General features: G+C 31.0%; 1 protein-coding gene across 1 annotated transcript in view; it reads right to left on the bottom strand.

Annotated features, from left to right (window-relative positions):
* The window catches only part of LOC129221036 (protein turtle-like), a 60,997-nt gene that overhangs the window by 22,112 nt on the left and 18,770 nt on the right, over positions 1 to 20,115 (bottom strand). The window contains 6 exon segments of the mRNA XM_054855471.1: positions 3,546 to 3,628; positions 3,752 to 3,776; positions 5,035 to 5,160; positions 6,406 to 6,451; positions 6,453 to 6,706; positions 17,687 to 17,974. Of these exon segments, the coding sequence (XP_054711446.1) occupies positions 3,546 to 3,628; positions 3,752 to 3,776; positions 5,035 to 5,160; positions 6,406 to 6,451; positions 6,453 to 6,706; positions 17,687 to 17,974 (822 nt within the window).

The following is a 20,115-nucleotide window of genomic DNA, read 5'->3' as shown; positions in this document are numbered from 1 at the left end:
GCAAAAATCAATGTCTTTGGAAAAGGTTGAGTATTTTACAAATGTTCTAAGAAGCGTCCCAAAAAGGAGCCCAAAAAAGAGTACATGTATCATTATTCAAAAATAAATCTTAAAAAAATTCTTAAACGCTCCTCAAAAGTGTTCAAAAAGTATGATTAACTGAATAGATGTTGTAAAAACCGTTCCAAAAAATGTACTCTACAGTGTTTTAAGAAAAGAAGTGGTTTTTAGATGGTTGGTGAGTATTTAAATATATAAAATGGTACAAAATGTAACACACAAGATTCGAAACTTACCCTGATTGCACAAATGCGTTACAATTAAACAGATTACACATTATGCAAGAAATTTCCAACGCTATTATGTTTTAAGAATTATTGTATTAGATTAACATGGTTAAAAATACGCTTTTGATAATACACCACCAAATAGCAAAAATAAAGAAAGAAAAAGAAAATAGAAAAACAGCTCTAAACATTTAAATGTATTAGCTTTATGAATGATGCCCTGGAATTTTTTACACAACAACATAAAATTTCGACACACACTTCGATGTCTCGATACACAAGTCCCAAAAATTTTAATTGAGATACAAGATATTTTTTAGAACTATCATAGCCGTTTTCATTACAAAGAAAATCAATGAACGAAGAATTTATATGTGAAAACAGTATTATAATTAGTTAAATAACAAATAATAACGTCAAATAGCACAAACTGCAGTTCACTGCAGGCACGTGTTTCGGCGTAACAAGAAACGCCTTTTTTAATGCAAAATAAATGTGCTTCTGGATGAAAAGACATACGACAATGGCATTCTTATTTCATATTACCAGCTGTTTTGCTATCTCCATACATTACTGCACATCTTTTTAACTTGTTGCGAGTCGCAGTCCACCCTGCATCATCCGAGTCAGCGTATATGCTAAACATTCCACTATTTCTATCACAATTCAAAAACGATTTGAGTTTAAATACAACTACAGAGGGTGGCCAAATTATTTTACTCAAACTTTTGTGTACTTTTATTATTGTTAGTTTATTTATTTAAACACATTTTAAAGTTTTTTAAAAAGTTTAAAATTTATTCTGGCAACACTTTTATTTGAGCAATCACATTGCTTATTGTTCTCATTTGACTGTTTTGATGCCCTATGATTTTATTTTCCCCCCGCCTTCCTCTGCAGCACCACCGTCTACCGGTCCCTCCTGATGCTGCTCCTCTAGCGAAAAGTCCCCAGGTTGCGTCAATATCCTACACACACACACATACATACCTTTCTACACATACACGCACATACCTACACACACACGCATGCATACACACGCCTACACACATGCATACATACATACATACACCTACACACACATACACGCACATACTCACACACTCATGCCTGCATACAGACACAAGCAAACGCTCATACATACACATACACACACACACACATTCACACTCATGCCTGCACCCAGACACAAGACATACGCCTCCATACATACACACACTCGTGGTTGCGAAAAGCATATCTTGAATTCAAAGTGTCACAATTATTATTTTTTTAAGTTATTACTTTAAGTGTGACGGACGTCAGTGTCAGCGTCCGTTAAAATTTCAAGTTTCAAGATTTTTCTTGTGAGTGCGATCAAGTAGCCATATCATGCATTGAAAACATGCCACGCCGCTTTCAAGGCGTGTTAGCAGGAAAAGGCGGAGTTACTAAATATGATTTTCCCCCCTAATTATAGTATCGATCAGAAAACATTTTTTTTTAGTATGTTTAATTCAATCTTACTAATATTATATATGCGAAAGTTTGTCTGTATGGATGTATGGATGGATGTATGGATGTTTGTTACTCTTTCACGCAAAAACTACTGAACGGATTTTGATGAAACTTTACAATAATATAGCTTATGCATCAGAATAACACATAGGGTAGTTTTCGTCCCGTTATGGGGGGAAACCCCCTTAGGGGGGCAATAAAACACAATTTTTGTATAAATTCTCTAATATTGGGATGAAAAAATACTTGCACATATTTACATTATATGTCCATCGAAAGCTCTGATTTTTCTGCTGAAGATGGCACCTGTTCGAAATTTCTAAGTAGAATAAAAAACGAGTTATGAGCTTTTTAGATCCATATTCGAAGGCTTTCCTCAACTCAATACAGTATTTAGTGTATCATCTCAACTCCCTGTCGATAGCGACAATTGTTGTATTGTTGACTTTCTTTGCTTTTCGTGATTGTTCAAGGCTTTTCTCAAGTCAAATCTTAAAGTAAGATTTTTGCACAAGATTGGCAAATAATACATGATTTGGCTGATGATTTTCCATTTAAACGGAACTTTAATGTAATTAATGGTTTTTATTATTATTTATGCTAATTGAACACTTACCCATTATCCAAACAACCAGCAGATCGCCAAAATTTTTGCAGAAAGATTTCCGTAGCTGATGCATTTGGCAGTTTTTTCAACGTTGCTGTTTTTGAAGCCGAAGACTACGTCATAATGTTTCTCAGCTTTCACCATGTAAACAAAATATCGCCAATCAAAGAATTTTCAAAAGACTTTTTTTACTGTGTTAAATAATCCAGCAACTAAATTAGGCAAATCCATAAACAGCACAAAAACTTCCATTAATTTTTCTTTTTGCACAATTTCAAACAATCACCAAATTTTATTACTTATTTTGGTAACATTTCGGATGAAACTGTTTAGCGCCATTTTATGGTGACCAAAAATATCTCAGCATCTGGCGACGATATCTCTGTAACGAAAATTAATATCATATCGCTTTACAAAGTAAGGAAAGAATGGGGGAGCATCATCGAAGGTACCTCGAAACGACTTTCGCAAATTCGGTAAAATCGCACCAAGAGCCACAATGATTGAAATTTCCCGAAATAACTAAAGCAAGTATAAGGGGATTACGAGCGCAGCTACTTTTTTTTAATCACTTCGTACTTCATTAGCCATACAGAGAAGGTTTTAGACTCCATGTTAAAAAAAAGTATCAACAGATTAATCTTTTTAAACATGAGAAGATTAATTTCATGTTTTTTAAATTTGTATATGCTTAAATATAGTGCTTTCGTTTCTAAACCAATACTACTTTGTTCTTTATACTTATTGCTATTTTATTTTTATGGGTAAGGAAGAAACTCGATTTTTAATCACGTCAAAAAGATGTGTTTTAAATTCTTTTACTTAAAACAGAAAACAAAAGCAAGTAACGATTTTTTCTAATAATTATTACTGACCCAGGCAACGCCGGGTATTTTTGCTAGTGTTAAATAAACTTTACACTATGCTCAAATAATAAAACTAAATAACGACAATACAAACAATTAAAAATACAGAAAGTTTGTTTCAGTATAATATATTGGCCACCCTCTGTATAATGAAGTTTTGTACCCCCTAGTTTTTAGATTTGCATTCAAATAGGCATATTAATATGCTTTTAATTAGTAGTTCAGAACATACGTAACAAAGCAAAATAACGACTTACATATCACACGTTTAAATATTTTTATACTGACCATTATTAGGTGGCACAACATCGGGACAGGCAATGGTGGTTTCCGCAAAATCTTCTGTATTTTTCTTCATGAAAATCTCTAATCTAGTAAAAAGATACAATAGTTCACTAAATAAAAAAAAATAGTGCATTGTGCTAACACCTTGATAGTGCTACATGCCATGATATTTAGAGGAACTGCTCAATTTTTAATTTATTGTTACTTACTCGTTTTTGTCCTCCTCGATAGATTCTATCCATGCATGCCAACAAAAAGAGAGGAAAGCATCGTTTTAGATAACAAACGTTTAATTAATGCCATTCACTTCAACATAAAAGGTATTTAACTTTAAAACAGACAGGATTACTACGCTTAAAAATAATAGAAATATTTATTAGTGGATATACGAGGCGTATTTTTAAAGTAAGTTCCGTTTTGATATAAAAAAAGAACGAGTACAGATAGAGCAAAGAAATTTATTGCACAAAAATCTACCATCCTTACGCTATTTTTTGACATTGCTCCCGTGATTTTCCAAACATTTGTCATAGCGTGGTACAGGTTTTTGTATACCTATTCATAGAAAATTGCCGCCTGTGTAGTCAGCTATGGGATAACATGTTCTCTGAGCTCATTATTGCTGTTGTGCCACAGACCACCTTGGAAAGACTTTAGATGCCGAAACAAATGAAAGATGCTGCGAGCGAGGTGAGGGCAGACCAGAGGATGTTCAAAAACGCCCAGCCAAAGCCCTGTAAGAGTCCTCATGGTTGACTAAACGGGCGGTAACTTTGTACGAATAGGTATGCAAAAACCTGTACCACGCTATGACAAATGCTTGGAAAATCACGGGAGCAATGTCGAAAAATAGCGTAAGGGTGGTAGATTTTTGTGCACTAAATTACTTAGCTCTATCTGTACTCGTTCCTTTTTTATATAAAAACGGAACTTACTTTAAAAACACGCCTCGTATTCGATTTACTCAAAGAATATGCTTGTGTAAAAAAACATTTTAATGCATTTTTTGATACATAGTAAAGTTTCGACAATCCGAGGAAATTGGGGCTTACACCGCCAGGGAATTCTAAAATCTTGGACTATATGGGAAATTCTTAAGTGATTTCAATTGATTTTTCTTCTACGTTCTAAAGATGTGCATCTTTTCCTTCCTTGTACATATAAAGGAGCATTTATCACTCAATGTTCAACATAAATTTAATATTTTTTGCCGTGATGACTAAAAGCATCTTTGTGTGTAATATTTTAATTTTGATCTGGACTTTTATTATTGATATTTCACAAATCCCAACAATAATAAGAATAATAAACCAACATGAATTTACGAAATTGTAGTTTTAATGATGGTAATTAATTACATTTTGTTGCAGATGAATCATTATATCTTAAGAGAATTACAAACATTGAAAAAAAGGTTCAACGTGTCAGAAATACAAAAACTGCAAAACCATGCTTGAATAAAAAACATTGAAAACATATAAAGTTGAATTACCCTTAATTGGTCTCCTTTTACGGATTTGTATGAAAGCCAAACCAACCACTCCAATCATTAAAAGCGTTCCTAAGAGAGCCAATAAAACAGCAACTAGAGGGCTTAGCTTTGCCATAAATGCCTCTTCTGCAAGAAAGAAAGAGAAACGTAAAAACTCCCCATTACGTTAATGTTTTCTTTTCATGTCTACAATTCAAACAGATAAATTATAGAAAGTAAAAGAAACGGCAATTATATAATTAGTGCACCAGTAGAGTGACACATATTGTATGAAAATCTAAGTCTCATGCATAGCAATAATACAGCAATCATGCAATTGTTACATAAAATCTTCAAATTTGAACATGTATCATTCTTCCTTTTGTACATTTGTTGCTTGTCATCTCCCCTTTTGTAGGTTTAACGTAATTAATTTTTCGTATTTCAAACACATAAAAAAAGCATATTTATGAAGATAAGGCATTCATACAATTCCTATTTTGCTTTGAAAATATTTGCAAAACCAAATAAAAACAACTAAACACCTTAAAAGCTAGTTATATATCAGGTTTATTGAAAAAAAAATCTCCATTTATGGTGAGGAATAAACTTCTAATATGGTCTGAGATGCTTTCTTGAGCAAAGTAACACTTTTCCGTTATCTGTGAAATTGTTACTCATAAAATTTTGTGCATCGCGTTGGTGTTTATCATATCGTTTTAAACCACAAATAGCATCAGATATCTTGGCTTTTCACCAAGATCAAAATCGTCAAGTTCAAATTTTTTGAATGACCTCTTACCTTTTACACATCTTACACGTTCAGTCCAATAGGAGTAACAAGCGTATAGTATCTACATAAGTTCTGTCCCTGATTTTGTTTTAATTTGTTTAACTTTTTGATGCATACTGTGACGCTGCAAAAGCGTTTTTTAACGGATCAACAAAGTCAAAAATCTCTGGCTTATCTGTTTTTTTTTCCCGAAAAACAGTTAAAAACGTTAATGTTTTTTTTTTTTCTTTTTCCCGCCTGTAAAATACTTCAAAAATAGACTGAGATGATTTTGATACTAAGCAACCTATATATGCTTGCACGTTAGCAGGGTTTAAAGTTTCTTTTGTTTTGAAGTGTTTTTTAAGGTTTTGAAAAAAATTTTATTTCTCAGAAATTATCGGCAAACATATCATTGTCAATTGTCTATACAAAACATTTTGGTGTAGATAGTATCTATCAAAAATCATTTCAGCTAAATTTACAATTATATACGTCTCCATTCCTTAGTTTCAGTTTGTGCAATCGATTTCGCAGCCTCAAAAAACTAATAGATTACACAACACATGTCAATAGAGCACCATAAACTTTATTGATTTATTTTTCCGAAAAAAACTCACCAGCTTGCGATGAAGGAGATTGCATGGTATTTCCCACAATAGCCAAACGAATTACTCTTTCCCTTCTCATTGGAAGCGTAAACAACCAGCACAAAAGGAGTCCCTGCTGGCAAGTCGCGAACGCTGAACACAGGCGCCTCATTGGATGTCATATTTACTTGCAGATGGTCCACGGCGGAATTGTACACATCGAGGTGGAACTTCTGCTGGAGGCCATTGCTGTAACCGGGCTCGCATTCGATCAGAAGCCACGAATGAGATTGATTCATTACAACGCAATTCCTAACTGGATCCGGAGGACCTGTCAACACAAACATTATGTATTTACTACATTAATTGGGTCTCCCTGTTGCTGTTTGCACTACAGGTGGAATAGTTGAAGGTGCATAACTGCTTAATATGTTTGAAGTGGTTAATTTACTTTAATTAATTTATGGAATATAACATTAAAATAAAATAATATAAATGATTCGTTTCTTAGGTAAAATACATTTTCTAAAAGGTATACAATTGAACTGCACCAGTTTAAATATTTCAAAACGAGAACAAATGCATACTGTTAATGAATATACTGCATCGAAACAAAAACACTATTTTAGATGAAAAAAAATAATTTATCCCCTCTAATTTTTGGTAGTAAATGTATAAGGATAAATTATTGGTTACGGGTATGATCAAGGGCTCGTTTTTAATTTTCATTGTTGTTTAACTGTGGTGTTGCAGGTCTAGTTAATGGAAAAAAACTAAGTTTCATCATGTTAGACATTATAAATTGCCCTATTATAGCTGCGAAATTGTCATTATTGATCAACTATCATTTATAAACATTTTAACATAAACTGGAATACACTGGATTCACTAGTTATGTTTTAACTCAATTAGTTATGGTCATGATAAAAAATAGTTATGGGCGATTCTTTTGTTACGTGTGTTACTTTTACACAACATTTTCGATTTTTAATGCCCTTTATAGCAAACTTCATTGACACTTTTTATAGTTTTTTTCAATTAGTTGTTAAATCTTCATTTGTTTTCAGTATGAAAAAAAATTGAAGGTTCATATTATTTTTTTTGTTGTAATTTTTTTTAAATTAAAATATCAGACAAATATAAAAATTTATAAAGAAGAATTTTTTTAAGATCCTTAGTTTTAAGTTCTTGACTCACAGGTATAATAGAATATTTGTTTAAATGTTATTTCATAGTTTTTTTTAAAGAAAAAATTAATGATTAAGAAAAATATGGCTTTTGAATTTATCTTCATAACTATGCATTTTTTTCTGGTGCTGTCTGTGCGATACCAAAAATGGCCGAAGTCTGATATAAAAAATGTTTCTATCACAAAACTGATGCTGAAATTGGAAACAATAGATATTGTTTAATCTAAAAAAATTCTTTGAAATGTATGTGAAAAAAAAATATTTCTGTGTGTCCAGGACCACTTTTCGTGAAATCATGCAATATGAATTCAATAATTTTCAGTAAATGCCTTATAATGGATTCATCTGTATTAAAGCATTTATTTTTCGTACAATGTAAAGTGGGTGTCCCATGGAAGGCCATGCTCCTTTGGAGGCCAACCATAAAAAAAATCATTGTTATTGTCATGTGATGACAAATGCCTTCCATTCGCACATAGTACCATCAAACTGAAGGACACAGACGCGGCTGGGAGTCCCTCGCGTCGTTATTTTGTTAGTGCAGGCCCTCGCTTCGTAGACTTCGGTCGTTGACGTCACAATTGTATTTTGCACATCCAACAAAAGGTAATTTTTGTGCAGATTGCCTATTATTATGTTATTTATTTATCGGTTATTTGTCATTTGGGGCGATTCTCGAAAAAATGTCTCGTGCGTAATTCTAAGTTTTTTATTTTATTTAAGTAACTATTAATTAAACATGGCATTAACTGTTATGCTTTAATAGTATATTAAAGCATGTATTATTCCCCAAAAGCATTATTTTTTGAAAGCTTTGGTTAGCTGTAAAAAATGAAAAAACTTTGCTTTATGCACGGGACATTTTTTCGAGAATCGCCCATATTAGGATTTTCTATTGTATACTGAAGAAAAAAAATACTAATTTTGTTTCAATTTTAGTTAAAATATTGGTAGTGTTCCTATGAAAGCCGGTGGTTTCTTGTAAGGCCAATCGAAAAATTGACTGTTGGCTTTGCTAGGGTACATGGGCCTTGTTAGGAACATTTACAAATCGTGGAAAAAATGTTTAATGTTTAGAATATTATTTTTATAAGGGTTTTTCAACTTTTTAGCTCAGGCTGAATAGATATTTTTTTAAAAATTATTTTATTACAGTTAAATCTTATTTTTTTAAATGGAAATATTTCTGTAAATGTGGTTATACGAATAAGTCGATAAGAGTATAGAAAATTAAATTTTTTATGCATAATTTCAGATTTCAAGAATGTCAAGATCAAAATCTAGAAAAAGATGAAGGAAGGACATGAAATGAAGAAAAATTAACTCGCGCCATGGAAACAGTACGAAAAACTTAATACAAATACTGCAGAGTTCAAATTCAATGTTTTGAGACGCAGTTTTTAACCATTTATTAAAAGGTGATTATTATTTTTTAAATATAAAAAAAAGCTTGTCATAGATGGGAATTTTTAGTTTGGCCTTCTTAGGAACATTTTGGCCTGACAAAGAATAAACCCATAACAAGGATATTACGAGTTAATATTTTTTTTAAATAATTTCATTCTAAATCGAATTGGAAACTTATTTGTTATCGAAATAATACTCATTACTGAAATTTTAAGTAATTTCCATTACTATATCCTTTGTTATACAGTGGTGTTCAAGAAACTTTTGTTGAGTTCTTTGAAGATTATATTATGCTGAGCATTTAATGTTTCATGAACGAGCTGCTTATGTAGTTTTAGTAAACGCGGATAGTTTGATTATTACAACTGTAATTTTAAGTTAAAAGACTGATTTCTAAAATTGGCCATTTAAGGAGCTGTGTTCTTTGCTAGGCCATTTGGAAGAGATTAACGAAAGATAAGTTTTTAAATGGTTAATTTTGACCAAATTGGTAAGTTGAAATTTGATTAAGGTGGGTGGACAATGAAAGGCCATTGTAACGGATAAACAGTTTTTATGAGTTCAATTACTGCATAAATAAAATAATCAAATTCTTAATTAACACTTTGTTTCATTGTGTATTAGTATATAAAATACTTTTTTTTTAGTTCTAGATATAATCACAACTTATTAAAGTTGAAACAATTGCATAACTGAAAAATCGTTTTTGAAAGGTTTGTCCGAACAATAGCAAAAGTAAATATACATGAATAAAATAAATAGAACTATTCTACTGCTGCGTTTTTACTTACTGCCTGCTAAATTAGTTTATTCAGTCTTAAGTTTATTTTGAGTAAAAGTGGCCTAAATATCAAATGTGTTCATATGTATCCGTAACTAAAATGTTGCATTTTACTTGACCAGTTATGAGCACAACTGCTTGAAAGGACCAGCTTGAAATTCACGAAAAAAATATACATATATGATGCAGAAAAGGCTAAAAAATGAGAAAACTACGATCTGATAAAAAACAGCATTGACTACAAACTTGATACCGGGGGTCAGTACAAGATAAGCATGCAAATTTCTGGTTTGACGTTGACTAATTTCCATAATATGAACTTCCCGCTTCTATTTTATTTTTTCTTTTATTAGTAACACTCACCGCGTATTTCTCTGTACTTTCCGTGATTTTTCTGACAAGATTTTGATTTAAAATTGAATTGAAAAGAATTAAAACTAGGACAAGTGTGTCTTCGACTCTATTAAGATCTCATGTATCTTTAGCTTTTTTTTTCTTTGCAAATGATGTTTGCCTTGGTTTTCCAAAGTGCACTAAAATTTTTTTTTTGTTTGAAACGTGTAATTCAGCTGCTTTACAATACGGATTCTCGCCTTATCTGAAACAATACTTTAACATTTTATCAAATCTCTTGACGGATGTCTTGACTGCAAACGAAACAGTGCCTAAATGTGAGGTTAAATATTATTTTTCTTTTTTTCTTCTTAATTCTCTCCTTATACTTAGTTTTCACTTACGAAAATTCTTCTCATAATGTGTTTTCACAAAACAAAGAAATAATAATTTTAATATAGTAAAAAAAAAAAAAAGTGTTTCAAAAGGTGCGATGGCCGCCCAACCAATCTACCCCATGAGTACACCATTGATCATTTGTGTATTACGTAAAATACTGTTTGTTAATGTCATATGTAGAAAGACCAGTTTCAATTTGATTAGACCCCAATATCATCATATATATAATAGCGGAATCACTGATCGAGTAACGCTCTGATGTCATCAACAATGAATCTCGCACCACAGAATGATAACTAGATAGTACTTTTGGCAATGTTTGACATGCAGGGAAAAGCTTTATTTTGACAAAGCTGAACTGGGTGCGGTAACATAAGTACTTTACTGGTCAAACCATTTTCGGAGAGTGAAGAAACGAAAAAGTGGTCAACAATAATTACTATTTACTGGGTTAATAGGGGTTAACATGGCAACCATCAAACTATGAGCAGACAGGCAATTGCTTCGTTCAAATGTAGGAGCAATTTTTACCCGTCATACCTTGACGGGCGATTTTCTATTTCATAATAAGAGGTAATGATCACTTTCAGTAAGTACCGAAATGTGATAAGTAGCTGAGAAAAATTAATTTAAATAATCTAAAAATGCAAAAAAATTAAAACATTTCGTCTGTTATTTTTAAATATATGCAAAAAGAGCCGACTTCGATATTTTTGGAAGTTTTTGTTTTTTATTTTTAACTCTCACTGTTCTAATAATATGTAGAACGATTAAAATATCGTTTGCGGCGTTTTCAGCTTTTTATGTTACTGAAACTAGTTGTATGAAGCTACAAGAAAGAGCGACAAATTCAATTTCCCAAAAATATTGCTAAGTTATTTGGCATGGTTTCCAGTAAATGCATACAATTCTTGCCGGTTTTATGTTCATTTCTTAGCAGCGTTGGACCAAAAACACGGTAATATAAAGCGTAAGTGTTGGAATCACTTTGATTCACCTGGAAACTCCCATAAAGGAAAGAAATTAAATTTTCAACGCCAAGCAAGTAGAAACAGTCACGTTTGGCGATGAAGCTAGGAAAGCCCTTTTATCTTTCTCTCCATCAGTACTATTTTTACTTCCCGAATTACTAACTTGAGTGTCGTTACGTTTGGCTTAAAATAATTATTTGGCAACAAAAATTTTGTTCTTTATTTTTATTTTGCAAAGAGATTATATGGGTTATAAAGATACTTGTATCATATAAACCGGAACGGAAAATTAGCTATAGCTAACTTTACATTTTGATTTATATGGACATTTTGAATCTAAGCATTTCTTTCTTGAATCTAAGCTGTTGTAAGTATGTGTGCGTATGATCTACATTTTAACGGATCAAAGTAAGTTCGCAGTTGGAAGATGTTATTAAGATACCAATTTTTAGCTTGCAAGATTTCGTAATCACTTACAGTGTTTGTTATTTTTAGAGTTTCTATTAATTTATGTGCATCATTAAACTGAGCATGTCATAGAACGAGCTTCGTATCGTTTTAAGAAAAAGCTTTGGTGCAAATGTCTACTGCTTTTACGACATTCATGCAACTGTGAATGGATATTTAGATGTCTCTGAAAGGAAAGCTGGTGTTATATATATATATATATATATATATATATATATATATATATATATATATATATATATATATATATATATATATATATATATATTATATATATATATATATATTAGGGTGCATCATACGCCCCATCATTTTTTTTTTTTCGTTTACAAATGCTTTGTCCCTAAGCTACTTTTATTCTACATACAAAATTAATAATTTATGTGAAATTTTTCACACTTTGAACAATATCTATGTGTGCCACCTGACAATTGAAAGTTATGAAAACCCAGAAAAATAACACACTAAGCAATTTTTTTACATTTATTTAATTATTGAAAGAATTATTTGATTTATTGTAGCTAATTTATCATATATTTCAAAATATTACTTTGTTAAATATTAAAGTTTGGCTTAAAAGTTAGTTTTTAATCAATTTTCCTCCTTTTGTAAAGATTTAGCAGTTGTTTTCGATCATGCTTAACTACTTGCAATATATTTTGGTAAGTATCTTCAGTTTTGGCTGATATTAAAAAGTCCTTGGTGAGCTTTATTCCTCGCTCAGCACAATCGTTTACTACATTTATTCCTTTCAAATTAGTTTTTAAAGTCTCATATGAAATACAATTTGGCCAATGTTTAACATCTTTCACCATGAATTTTGAATCTAACATCAAAATTAAAAAGAAAAACCAAGAATCAATGCCAACAAAATCAGACAGTGTTGAAGAAAAATGAATTTCTGTTGAAAACTGTGGTTTTCCAAATCCCATACCAAATCTGTGTTATGGATTAGCTGGTCTAACGGCTAATATACTGTAATAAGCAAGAGCACGTCAGTCTGCTTCAGGCACTTAATCACTCCAAAGTGCTAGAGGTAGTTTCTTCTGTCAGATACCAAAGGTAATTTTTAAAAGCATTAATTGCACTTCCAGAAATTTCTGAATTAATAATGCTATATTTTATAAGTAAATGAAAGAATTGCAAGTCATTCCATGGTGCATCCAAGACAGAAGTACACATCATCCACCATGAACTATATACCAAAGTGACAAAATTAGCAAAATTTCTACGTTTTAAAACTTGTTGATGTGTAGCCATTGTTCCAGTTGGTAGTTCTTGGATTCGATACTTCAATTTTTAAATCGTCAAACACTTGTGACAATATAATTTCTCCATTCCCGTCCTGTGGTGACGGCAAGCTGACCACAGGAGAGTTTTACCCAAACGTTCTCTGTCTGTTGTTGCATATGATGCTGAAATTTAGTGTATGAAGCTTGCTGTGTTGGTGTTCTTTTAAACGTGTTGCTAATGATATAACATCAGGTCGTTTTATAATATCATGTGGAATAAAAGCATATGTACCAGTTCGTATTGTACGGTGATAATTTCTGGTATTATGAGCATTATAAATCTGATCTCTCTGATATGTCTCATCACTTGTATCGCTTACATCACTATTTTCATCTCTTCCAATTTCATCAATAATAGCTGAATTAAAACTTGTATTGATGTTCCTTGTTTCCTTGGCTATTTTTTCACAAAATGTTGCTTTTGATATTTCACTCATTTTCCTGACACTTAATGTTTCAGTGTAATATTTAATCGTGTGAGCCAAAGGTTGCTAGATGATCACTTTTCATAGATTGAAGAAAAGCTAAATCTTCTGGATTTTTTATAAGGCATTCTACATTTTTAGGCCATACTAAAAATGTTTTACCTAATTCTTCTTCCATTTTCTTTACTTTATTAATGGAATTTGTTGTATTTCTTCTTTGAAGAGGAATTGCTTTTTTTGTGTTGTCTTCATGAAGTTTTAGTATTTTCTCACAGGCTTTACTTTCAGTAATCATTTGAATGTTTGCTTTTGCATAGGAATCAAATATTTTTGACAAGACAAGTTTTGAAGACTCCCATTCGGTAAGATTCTGTCGGCACTTTTCTCAATATGATACATCAAGCAGCGAAGCACTTGCAAGCTAGTGGGTAAACGTGAGCCCTTAAATTCCGAGTCCTCTTGAATATTTCCAAGCCCAAATACCATTGAAGATTGTCTGGTTTAGACTTTTACCTTTTGTACAGATGAACAAGGCTTTGTTTGTGTAGAAAATGTCACTGATTCAACAGCAGCTGATTCACTCATGTTTATTGAAAAATTTCAAAATATGTTACTTATGAAAATTCATGGACCTTATGAATTAAAATAGTATAGATCAACTTATTTAAGTGGTGTTTACAACACATATGCATAGAATAACAAGAAGAAAACGTAAAGAACTAGCATTAGCAATTCTATTTTAGAAGAAAATGGTAGAAAGTTGAAAACAAATAGTGAACCTAAACTTACAGTTACATAAGATGTTATGGAAAGTCACTGAAAAAATGGTAACAGAGTTGAAGTTAACACTGGTACAATGTAAATTAAATAATTTAAAAATTATTTCCCAGTATTGCACTTGGAGTCACTTTTGATGTTATAATTGTTCATTTACCTTAAAAAAGAAACTTCTTGCTTGAGGTGGGATACCTAAATCAATTTCGATTTTCATAAAAATTCACAGGAATACTATCTAGTGGTATGAGAACATTTTTAAATTAGGGACAAAACAATTTTAGACTAGTCGGGCAAATGATGCACCCTAATATATATATATATATATATATATATATATATATATATATATATATATATATATATAATATATATATATATATATATATATATATATATATTTCATTTTTGTATACTTTATTCTTTTTGTATTATTACATTATCCTACTTGCTTGAGCATAGCGATGTTAAATCGGCAAAAAAAAAAAAAAAAAAAAAAAAAAAAACACACACACACACACACACATTGAACTATTGGAGCAAGTCACGACAATGGTGCATAATTCAAAGTAAGAGTTTTTACGATAAGCATTATTAAAAAGAAATATTTAATGGAAAATGGCTATTAAAACTTGTAAAAAAGGTAGATTTAATTTACTCGCCTTTTTTTTCATATTTTTCTTTGTGGAGAGTATTTTACATAACTGGTGGCAACATTTGCTGATCTAGCCCTTGAATTTGAACATTGTAAAACGGAAAAATCAAGTAAGTTAAAATTTATGCTTTTCTTGTGTAGAATATGGTACCCACAAACCAAGAAAAATCCAACTTGGTGTTTACTGATAGCGACTTATCTTTAATTTAATCAGTGTTCCGAAGGAAAAAGCAATACTAACAGTTTCCGTACAGCATCTACTCTCAATAAAAAACCGAACTCTTTTCGTATCAATTTATTTGCATTGTAAGTGAGTAAGTGGGTTTTTTTTTTTTTTCATGTAAAGTCGAATTTGCTTAATAGAATGTTCAATTTATCGCGAAAAGAAATTCTAATAAACGGGATTTACATTTTCCGGCATAGAAAAAAACACGCATCAACAAAGACGTACATCGAAATTTTATTACATTAAGCAATATATTCTCTTATCCGGTATTCCAATCAGTGAGCTCGACTATAGTTAATTTAAAAAAATGATCTTAATTTCAACGATTTTTTCAAAAGATTGTAAATAAACACAAAAGTATTGTTGTTTTAAAATGAAACAAAGCTAATTTAATTAAAGAAATATATGTAAAACGTTAGGTTTTTAAAATTTATGTTTATTATTTTTTGGTGGGGGAGGGGAAGGGGCATAAATGAAACGTCCGGTTTGTAAAAAAGAAAACAATTGTTGCGAAAACACGTCATAAAAAAAATAGAAAACCACTTTACACAAAATACTTTGTTATATCAAAATTGTTAGTGCGCTTGCAGCTATCTCGCATGTTTTTTTTTTTTTTTTTTTTTTTTTTTTTTTTTTTTTTTAAACTAAGAAATTTTACTAAACATTCCCTATCTATTTTTTTGAAAAGAATATTGTTAGAAACTCTGGCTAGATCAACTATTTATACCATTTTAAACCTACCCAAAATTTTTCAGCTATCGAGATTTTAAATTGATGTTAAGTCAATTGTGTTACCTAGTTTCATAAATCAAAGACGTGATGACAATGAAATTATTATCTTTTTTTTTCATGTTCCCAGGTAGTTTGAATTTACAATCTCAACGTGATCATTCATTTGTTACTGAAACGATGAAACATTCGTATTTCTAATCGAACTACGCTGATTATATATAAATTGTGCAAATAAATGATTGCTCGAAAATGATTAATTGTTTAGTTCATTTGGAAATCAATTTGCAAAATAAATGATCTGCCGAAATATTTTAATCACTAAGGCATTTATGAACGGAATGCACTACTGATCATTAATATTGGAACTATATATATATATATATATATATATATATATATATATATATATATATATATATATATATATATATATATATATATATATATATATATATATATAGAGAGAGAGAGAGAGAGAGAGAGAGAGAGAGAGAGGGAGAGAGATTGGTAAACGAATAGGGGAGTATAGATAAAGAAATCGTCGTCTGAATGTTAAGATACTTATGTTCTTGTTTCTCCAGTTTAAAAACACGCTTTGTTGTTCACGTGTTTGTTAGATGGCATGTCTACAGCGAATCTTAACAAGATGGTGACAATGAAAAAATATGTTTTGTTTCTTGAAATATACGAACTTTTTTATATGCTCTGGTTGAGCAAGTTCTGGGTGTATTTCTACACAAATGGGAAAAAGCTGAGCCAGGCTCTCGATGCATGTTGCATTGGTTTCGTCATTTTGTGAAGTTGGGCGTTTGTAAACAGGCGGCCCTCCTGAGTCTCATGCAAAGCAGTGACACGCGGAAGAAGTTGCTCCACGAGATTTTCTAAGGTCGAATTGTGTAGAGGACCAATTTTATGCACCCTTCAAGAAACTTAACGATGCAAAGGCTACAGGATTGCATCACTGTTAACATGAGCCAGAAATTGGTTTAAAAATACTATTGAATGTCAGGCCGGGGTTAGACTATCGTTAATGCTTGTACTGGGTAAACAAGTGCTAAAAATAAACATTGAACGTTTTATGGCATTTTTCTTGAAGTTTTGTGAGTGTATGTACATACTTCTCTATTAAATACCGTTGCATTACCATCTTTCTATGTTTTATACTTGTAAAAAAGCATTTTAAAAAAAAAAGGATGAGCCATATTGAGGACACCTATTTACTTCAAAGTATGATAGTTTTTTAGTCAAGCAAGTTATCGTGTAAAACCTTTATGAAGAAAAATCATCACTTAAAAACGTTAATGTTATGAATTTTAAACATTGAACCATACATTTATTTCGAAGCATACAGTGGTTTTAAAAATTGACATTTCGCAAAAGTTTTATTTTTGAATATTTAGTCCAAAACAATCGTGCAATTTTACATTCATAAATTTGTTGGATTTAAAGCTAATGACATTTGCTTTGCAACTGGAATATGGAATAAAGGCGAATACGTGAAAAAGACCGTTTAAAAAAAGCTCAGAACAATAACAATCCTGAGTCACTATAATTAAAGTGAGTACAGTATCATACAGAGCTTTGAATATTCATTAAGTTCGTGTTTTAGACCTCCTATTTTGTAAAATGCAAAAAATGAAAAAAATAACTAATCTCACCTGCTGGAATTATTCTGACGATGCATGGTTCTTTTTGTTCTCCAACAGAATTTCTGCCCCAGCACTGAAGAGCACCATAATCTGCCATCGTTTTTGGTGCAAATGTAATCACACTAAACGCACCATTTGATTTGATGTTGTGCATCTCAATGTTATCCATGGTGTTGTTTAGGGTCCAACGAAAAGTTACGTCAGAAGGATCGGCATCCACTTCGCAAGTCACATTTACCACTTCTTCACGAGCCACACCGAAAACATCTTTTGCTACTGGCTTGCATGCTGGAGCATCTAAAAGTTGTTGGGAAAATATTCAGTTGAGATTAGTTTATAAATGCTTAAATAAGCTTACGTCTGTATTATGATATGAGAATTTTTTTCAAAATCTAGTGATCTTTAGGATAAAAAAAGGTTTACTTTACAATGCTAGAAAAAGGTGGTGGTACTACAATGTGTATATAATTATCATTAACTCTCAATGAGTATAATATTGTGATTGCACTCAATAAAATGAGGTACTTTTATTTTTTTAGGGCAGAGGTGTGAAGAGGCATTTTTGTATGTTTGGCATGAGAATATTTAAAAGAAAATTAAATTTACAAACTAAAAAGGATCATTACATATATAATGTTAGAATTAATAGTTTTTGATCATCCTAGTAGAAAAATGTCGAAAATCACCCTTAAAAAATAATGAAATATATATATATATAAAGGCTGATAATAGGTGAAATTTAATGGTATTTTAATCTATCTACTGAAGCACTATGAGATTTTCTGTACCGAAAATTCGCAAAAACTAAGTTAACTTTACTTTAAAACTTAAAAAAAAGAAAAAAAAATGCGTGTCGTATCCCGGATGTATTCAAGCAGTTTATAAATTGAAATTTTTAAATTATCTATAGGAAACTAAAATTGTAGTTACTTAAAAATTATGTAAGAATTAAAAATGTATTTCGAATAGATCCGAATTTCGTAATATATTTTTATATAATTTAGCATATCAGGTAATTAAGAAAAAAAAATCTTATAAAACTCATGTATGTAGTAAATACATAAAGTTAATGGCTTGAAACCGCTTCAAACAAAATTTTATCAAACCAGTTACGAAATTTATTGAAGGTTTTATTAAATATTTCATTTTGTTAGAGTTACAACACTGTTTTTTTACAAAACGGATGACTTAAGCCCAAACTAAGAGGATTTCAAATTAAACCAAAATCATTATCTATTCAGAAAAGGTTATATTTTTTTCCGAAGTTTAACAATAAACCGTAATTCACTTAGTCAATATTAAAATCATGCTTACAATCTAATATAGGATTACAACAGTCAAAATTCAAGGCAAGTGTTTTTCCGGATACATGATATTTTGAAATTATTACAATGGTTTCAGTACTTAAGTTTAATTACTTAATTTTAAAAATGATCCTTCAAACTTTGCAAGCACTAAGCAAATTTTAACTTTATGAAATGCGCTATATTATAAATACTAGAATATGAGCTACGGGAAAAAATGATTAATTGCCATGCTTAAGCAACCTTTATAATTTTCCATGGTTTGAAAGTTTTCTTTCTCTTATCATTAGGGAGAAAGTTATCGGTAACTAACTCGCACAAATTCCTCCAGAGCACTTGGGTGTGTTGCCAAAAATAAAGTACATTTCTGAAAATGATTAAATTAATGACTATGCAAGCAGAAAATCTTTTGAAAGAAACTCTTTATTAAATATCTATACACATGACGTGTTTATAGACGCAACTTTAATTTTAGTTCATATATAGGTGAGGTTGTTATTTTGATATCTAATCGAGTTAGCTAATAAGTCTTTCTAAGGAGGAAAACCAGACGTCAAGTATGTGTCAGAGATATGTCAGTAAATATTTTGAAGGATCAGTAGTTAAGGCGAGAGCAGAAAAAAAAATCAGGTATATCACATCAAGGTTAGATAAAATAGAGAAAGTGAATACTTTTATGAAACAAAGACACCAAGTCACGTGATTAATTTTAAAGCGAAGCATTGGAAGAAAAGGTTCATTTTGCTAGTTTTGCGCCAAACTTAAAAACCACTCGTCGTTGTTAAATCATGTGACAAGGACCTTTATCTTTCAAAATTTTCGACTTTCCGGAAGAAAAAAAAAGTATGTTATGCATATTTTAATTTTGAACAATTTGATACCTTATTTATTACCATACACAAAAAACTTGTCAAGTTATCGTGCAAATGCGCAACCTCTCCCCGTAGAGATTTATGTTAACAGCAGCTGTTTAAGCGTTTTTTTCTCAGATTCCGGTTCCTTCCCTTTTCCCGTTTTGTGCACATGATATATATCTCAGAAAGTTTTTTATATATTTCTATAAAACTTTTAAAATGTTTATCAGGTTTATATTTATGACCTGAATGTAAATTTATTTATTTTTTATTTTTTCCT

The sequence above is a fragment of the Uloborus diversus genome, chromosome 4 (assembly GCF_026930045.1).
Source record: "Uloborus diversus isolate 005 chromosome 4, Udiv.v.3.1, whole genome shotgun sequence".
NCBI classification, from domain to species: domain Eukaryota; kingdom Metazoa; phylum Arthropoda; class Arachnida; order Araneae; family Uloboridae; genus Uloborus; species Uloborus diversus.
This window is presented reverse-complemented; position numbering and strand designations above follow the sequence as displayed.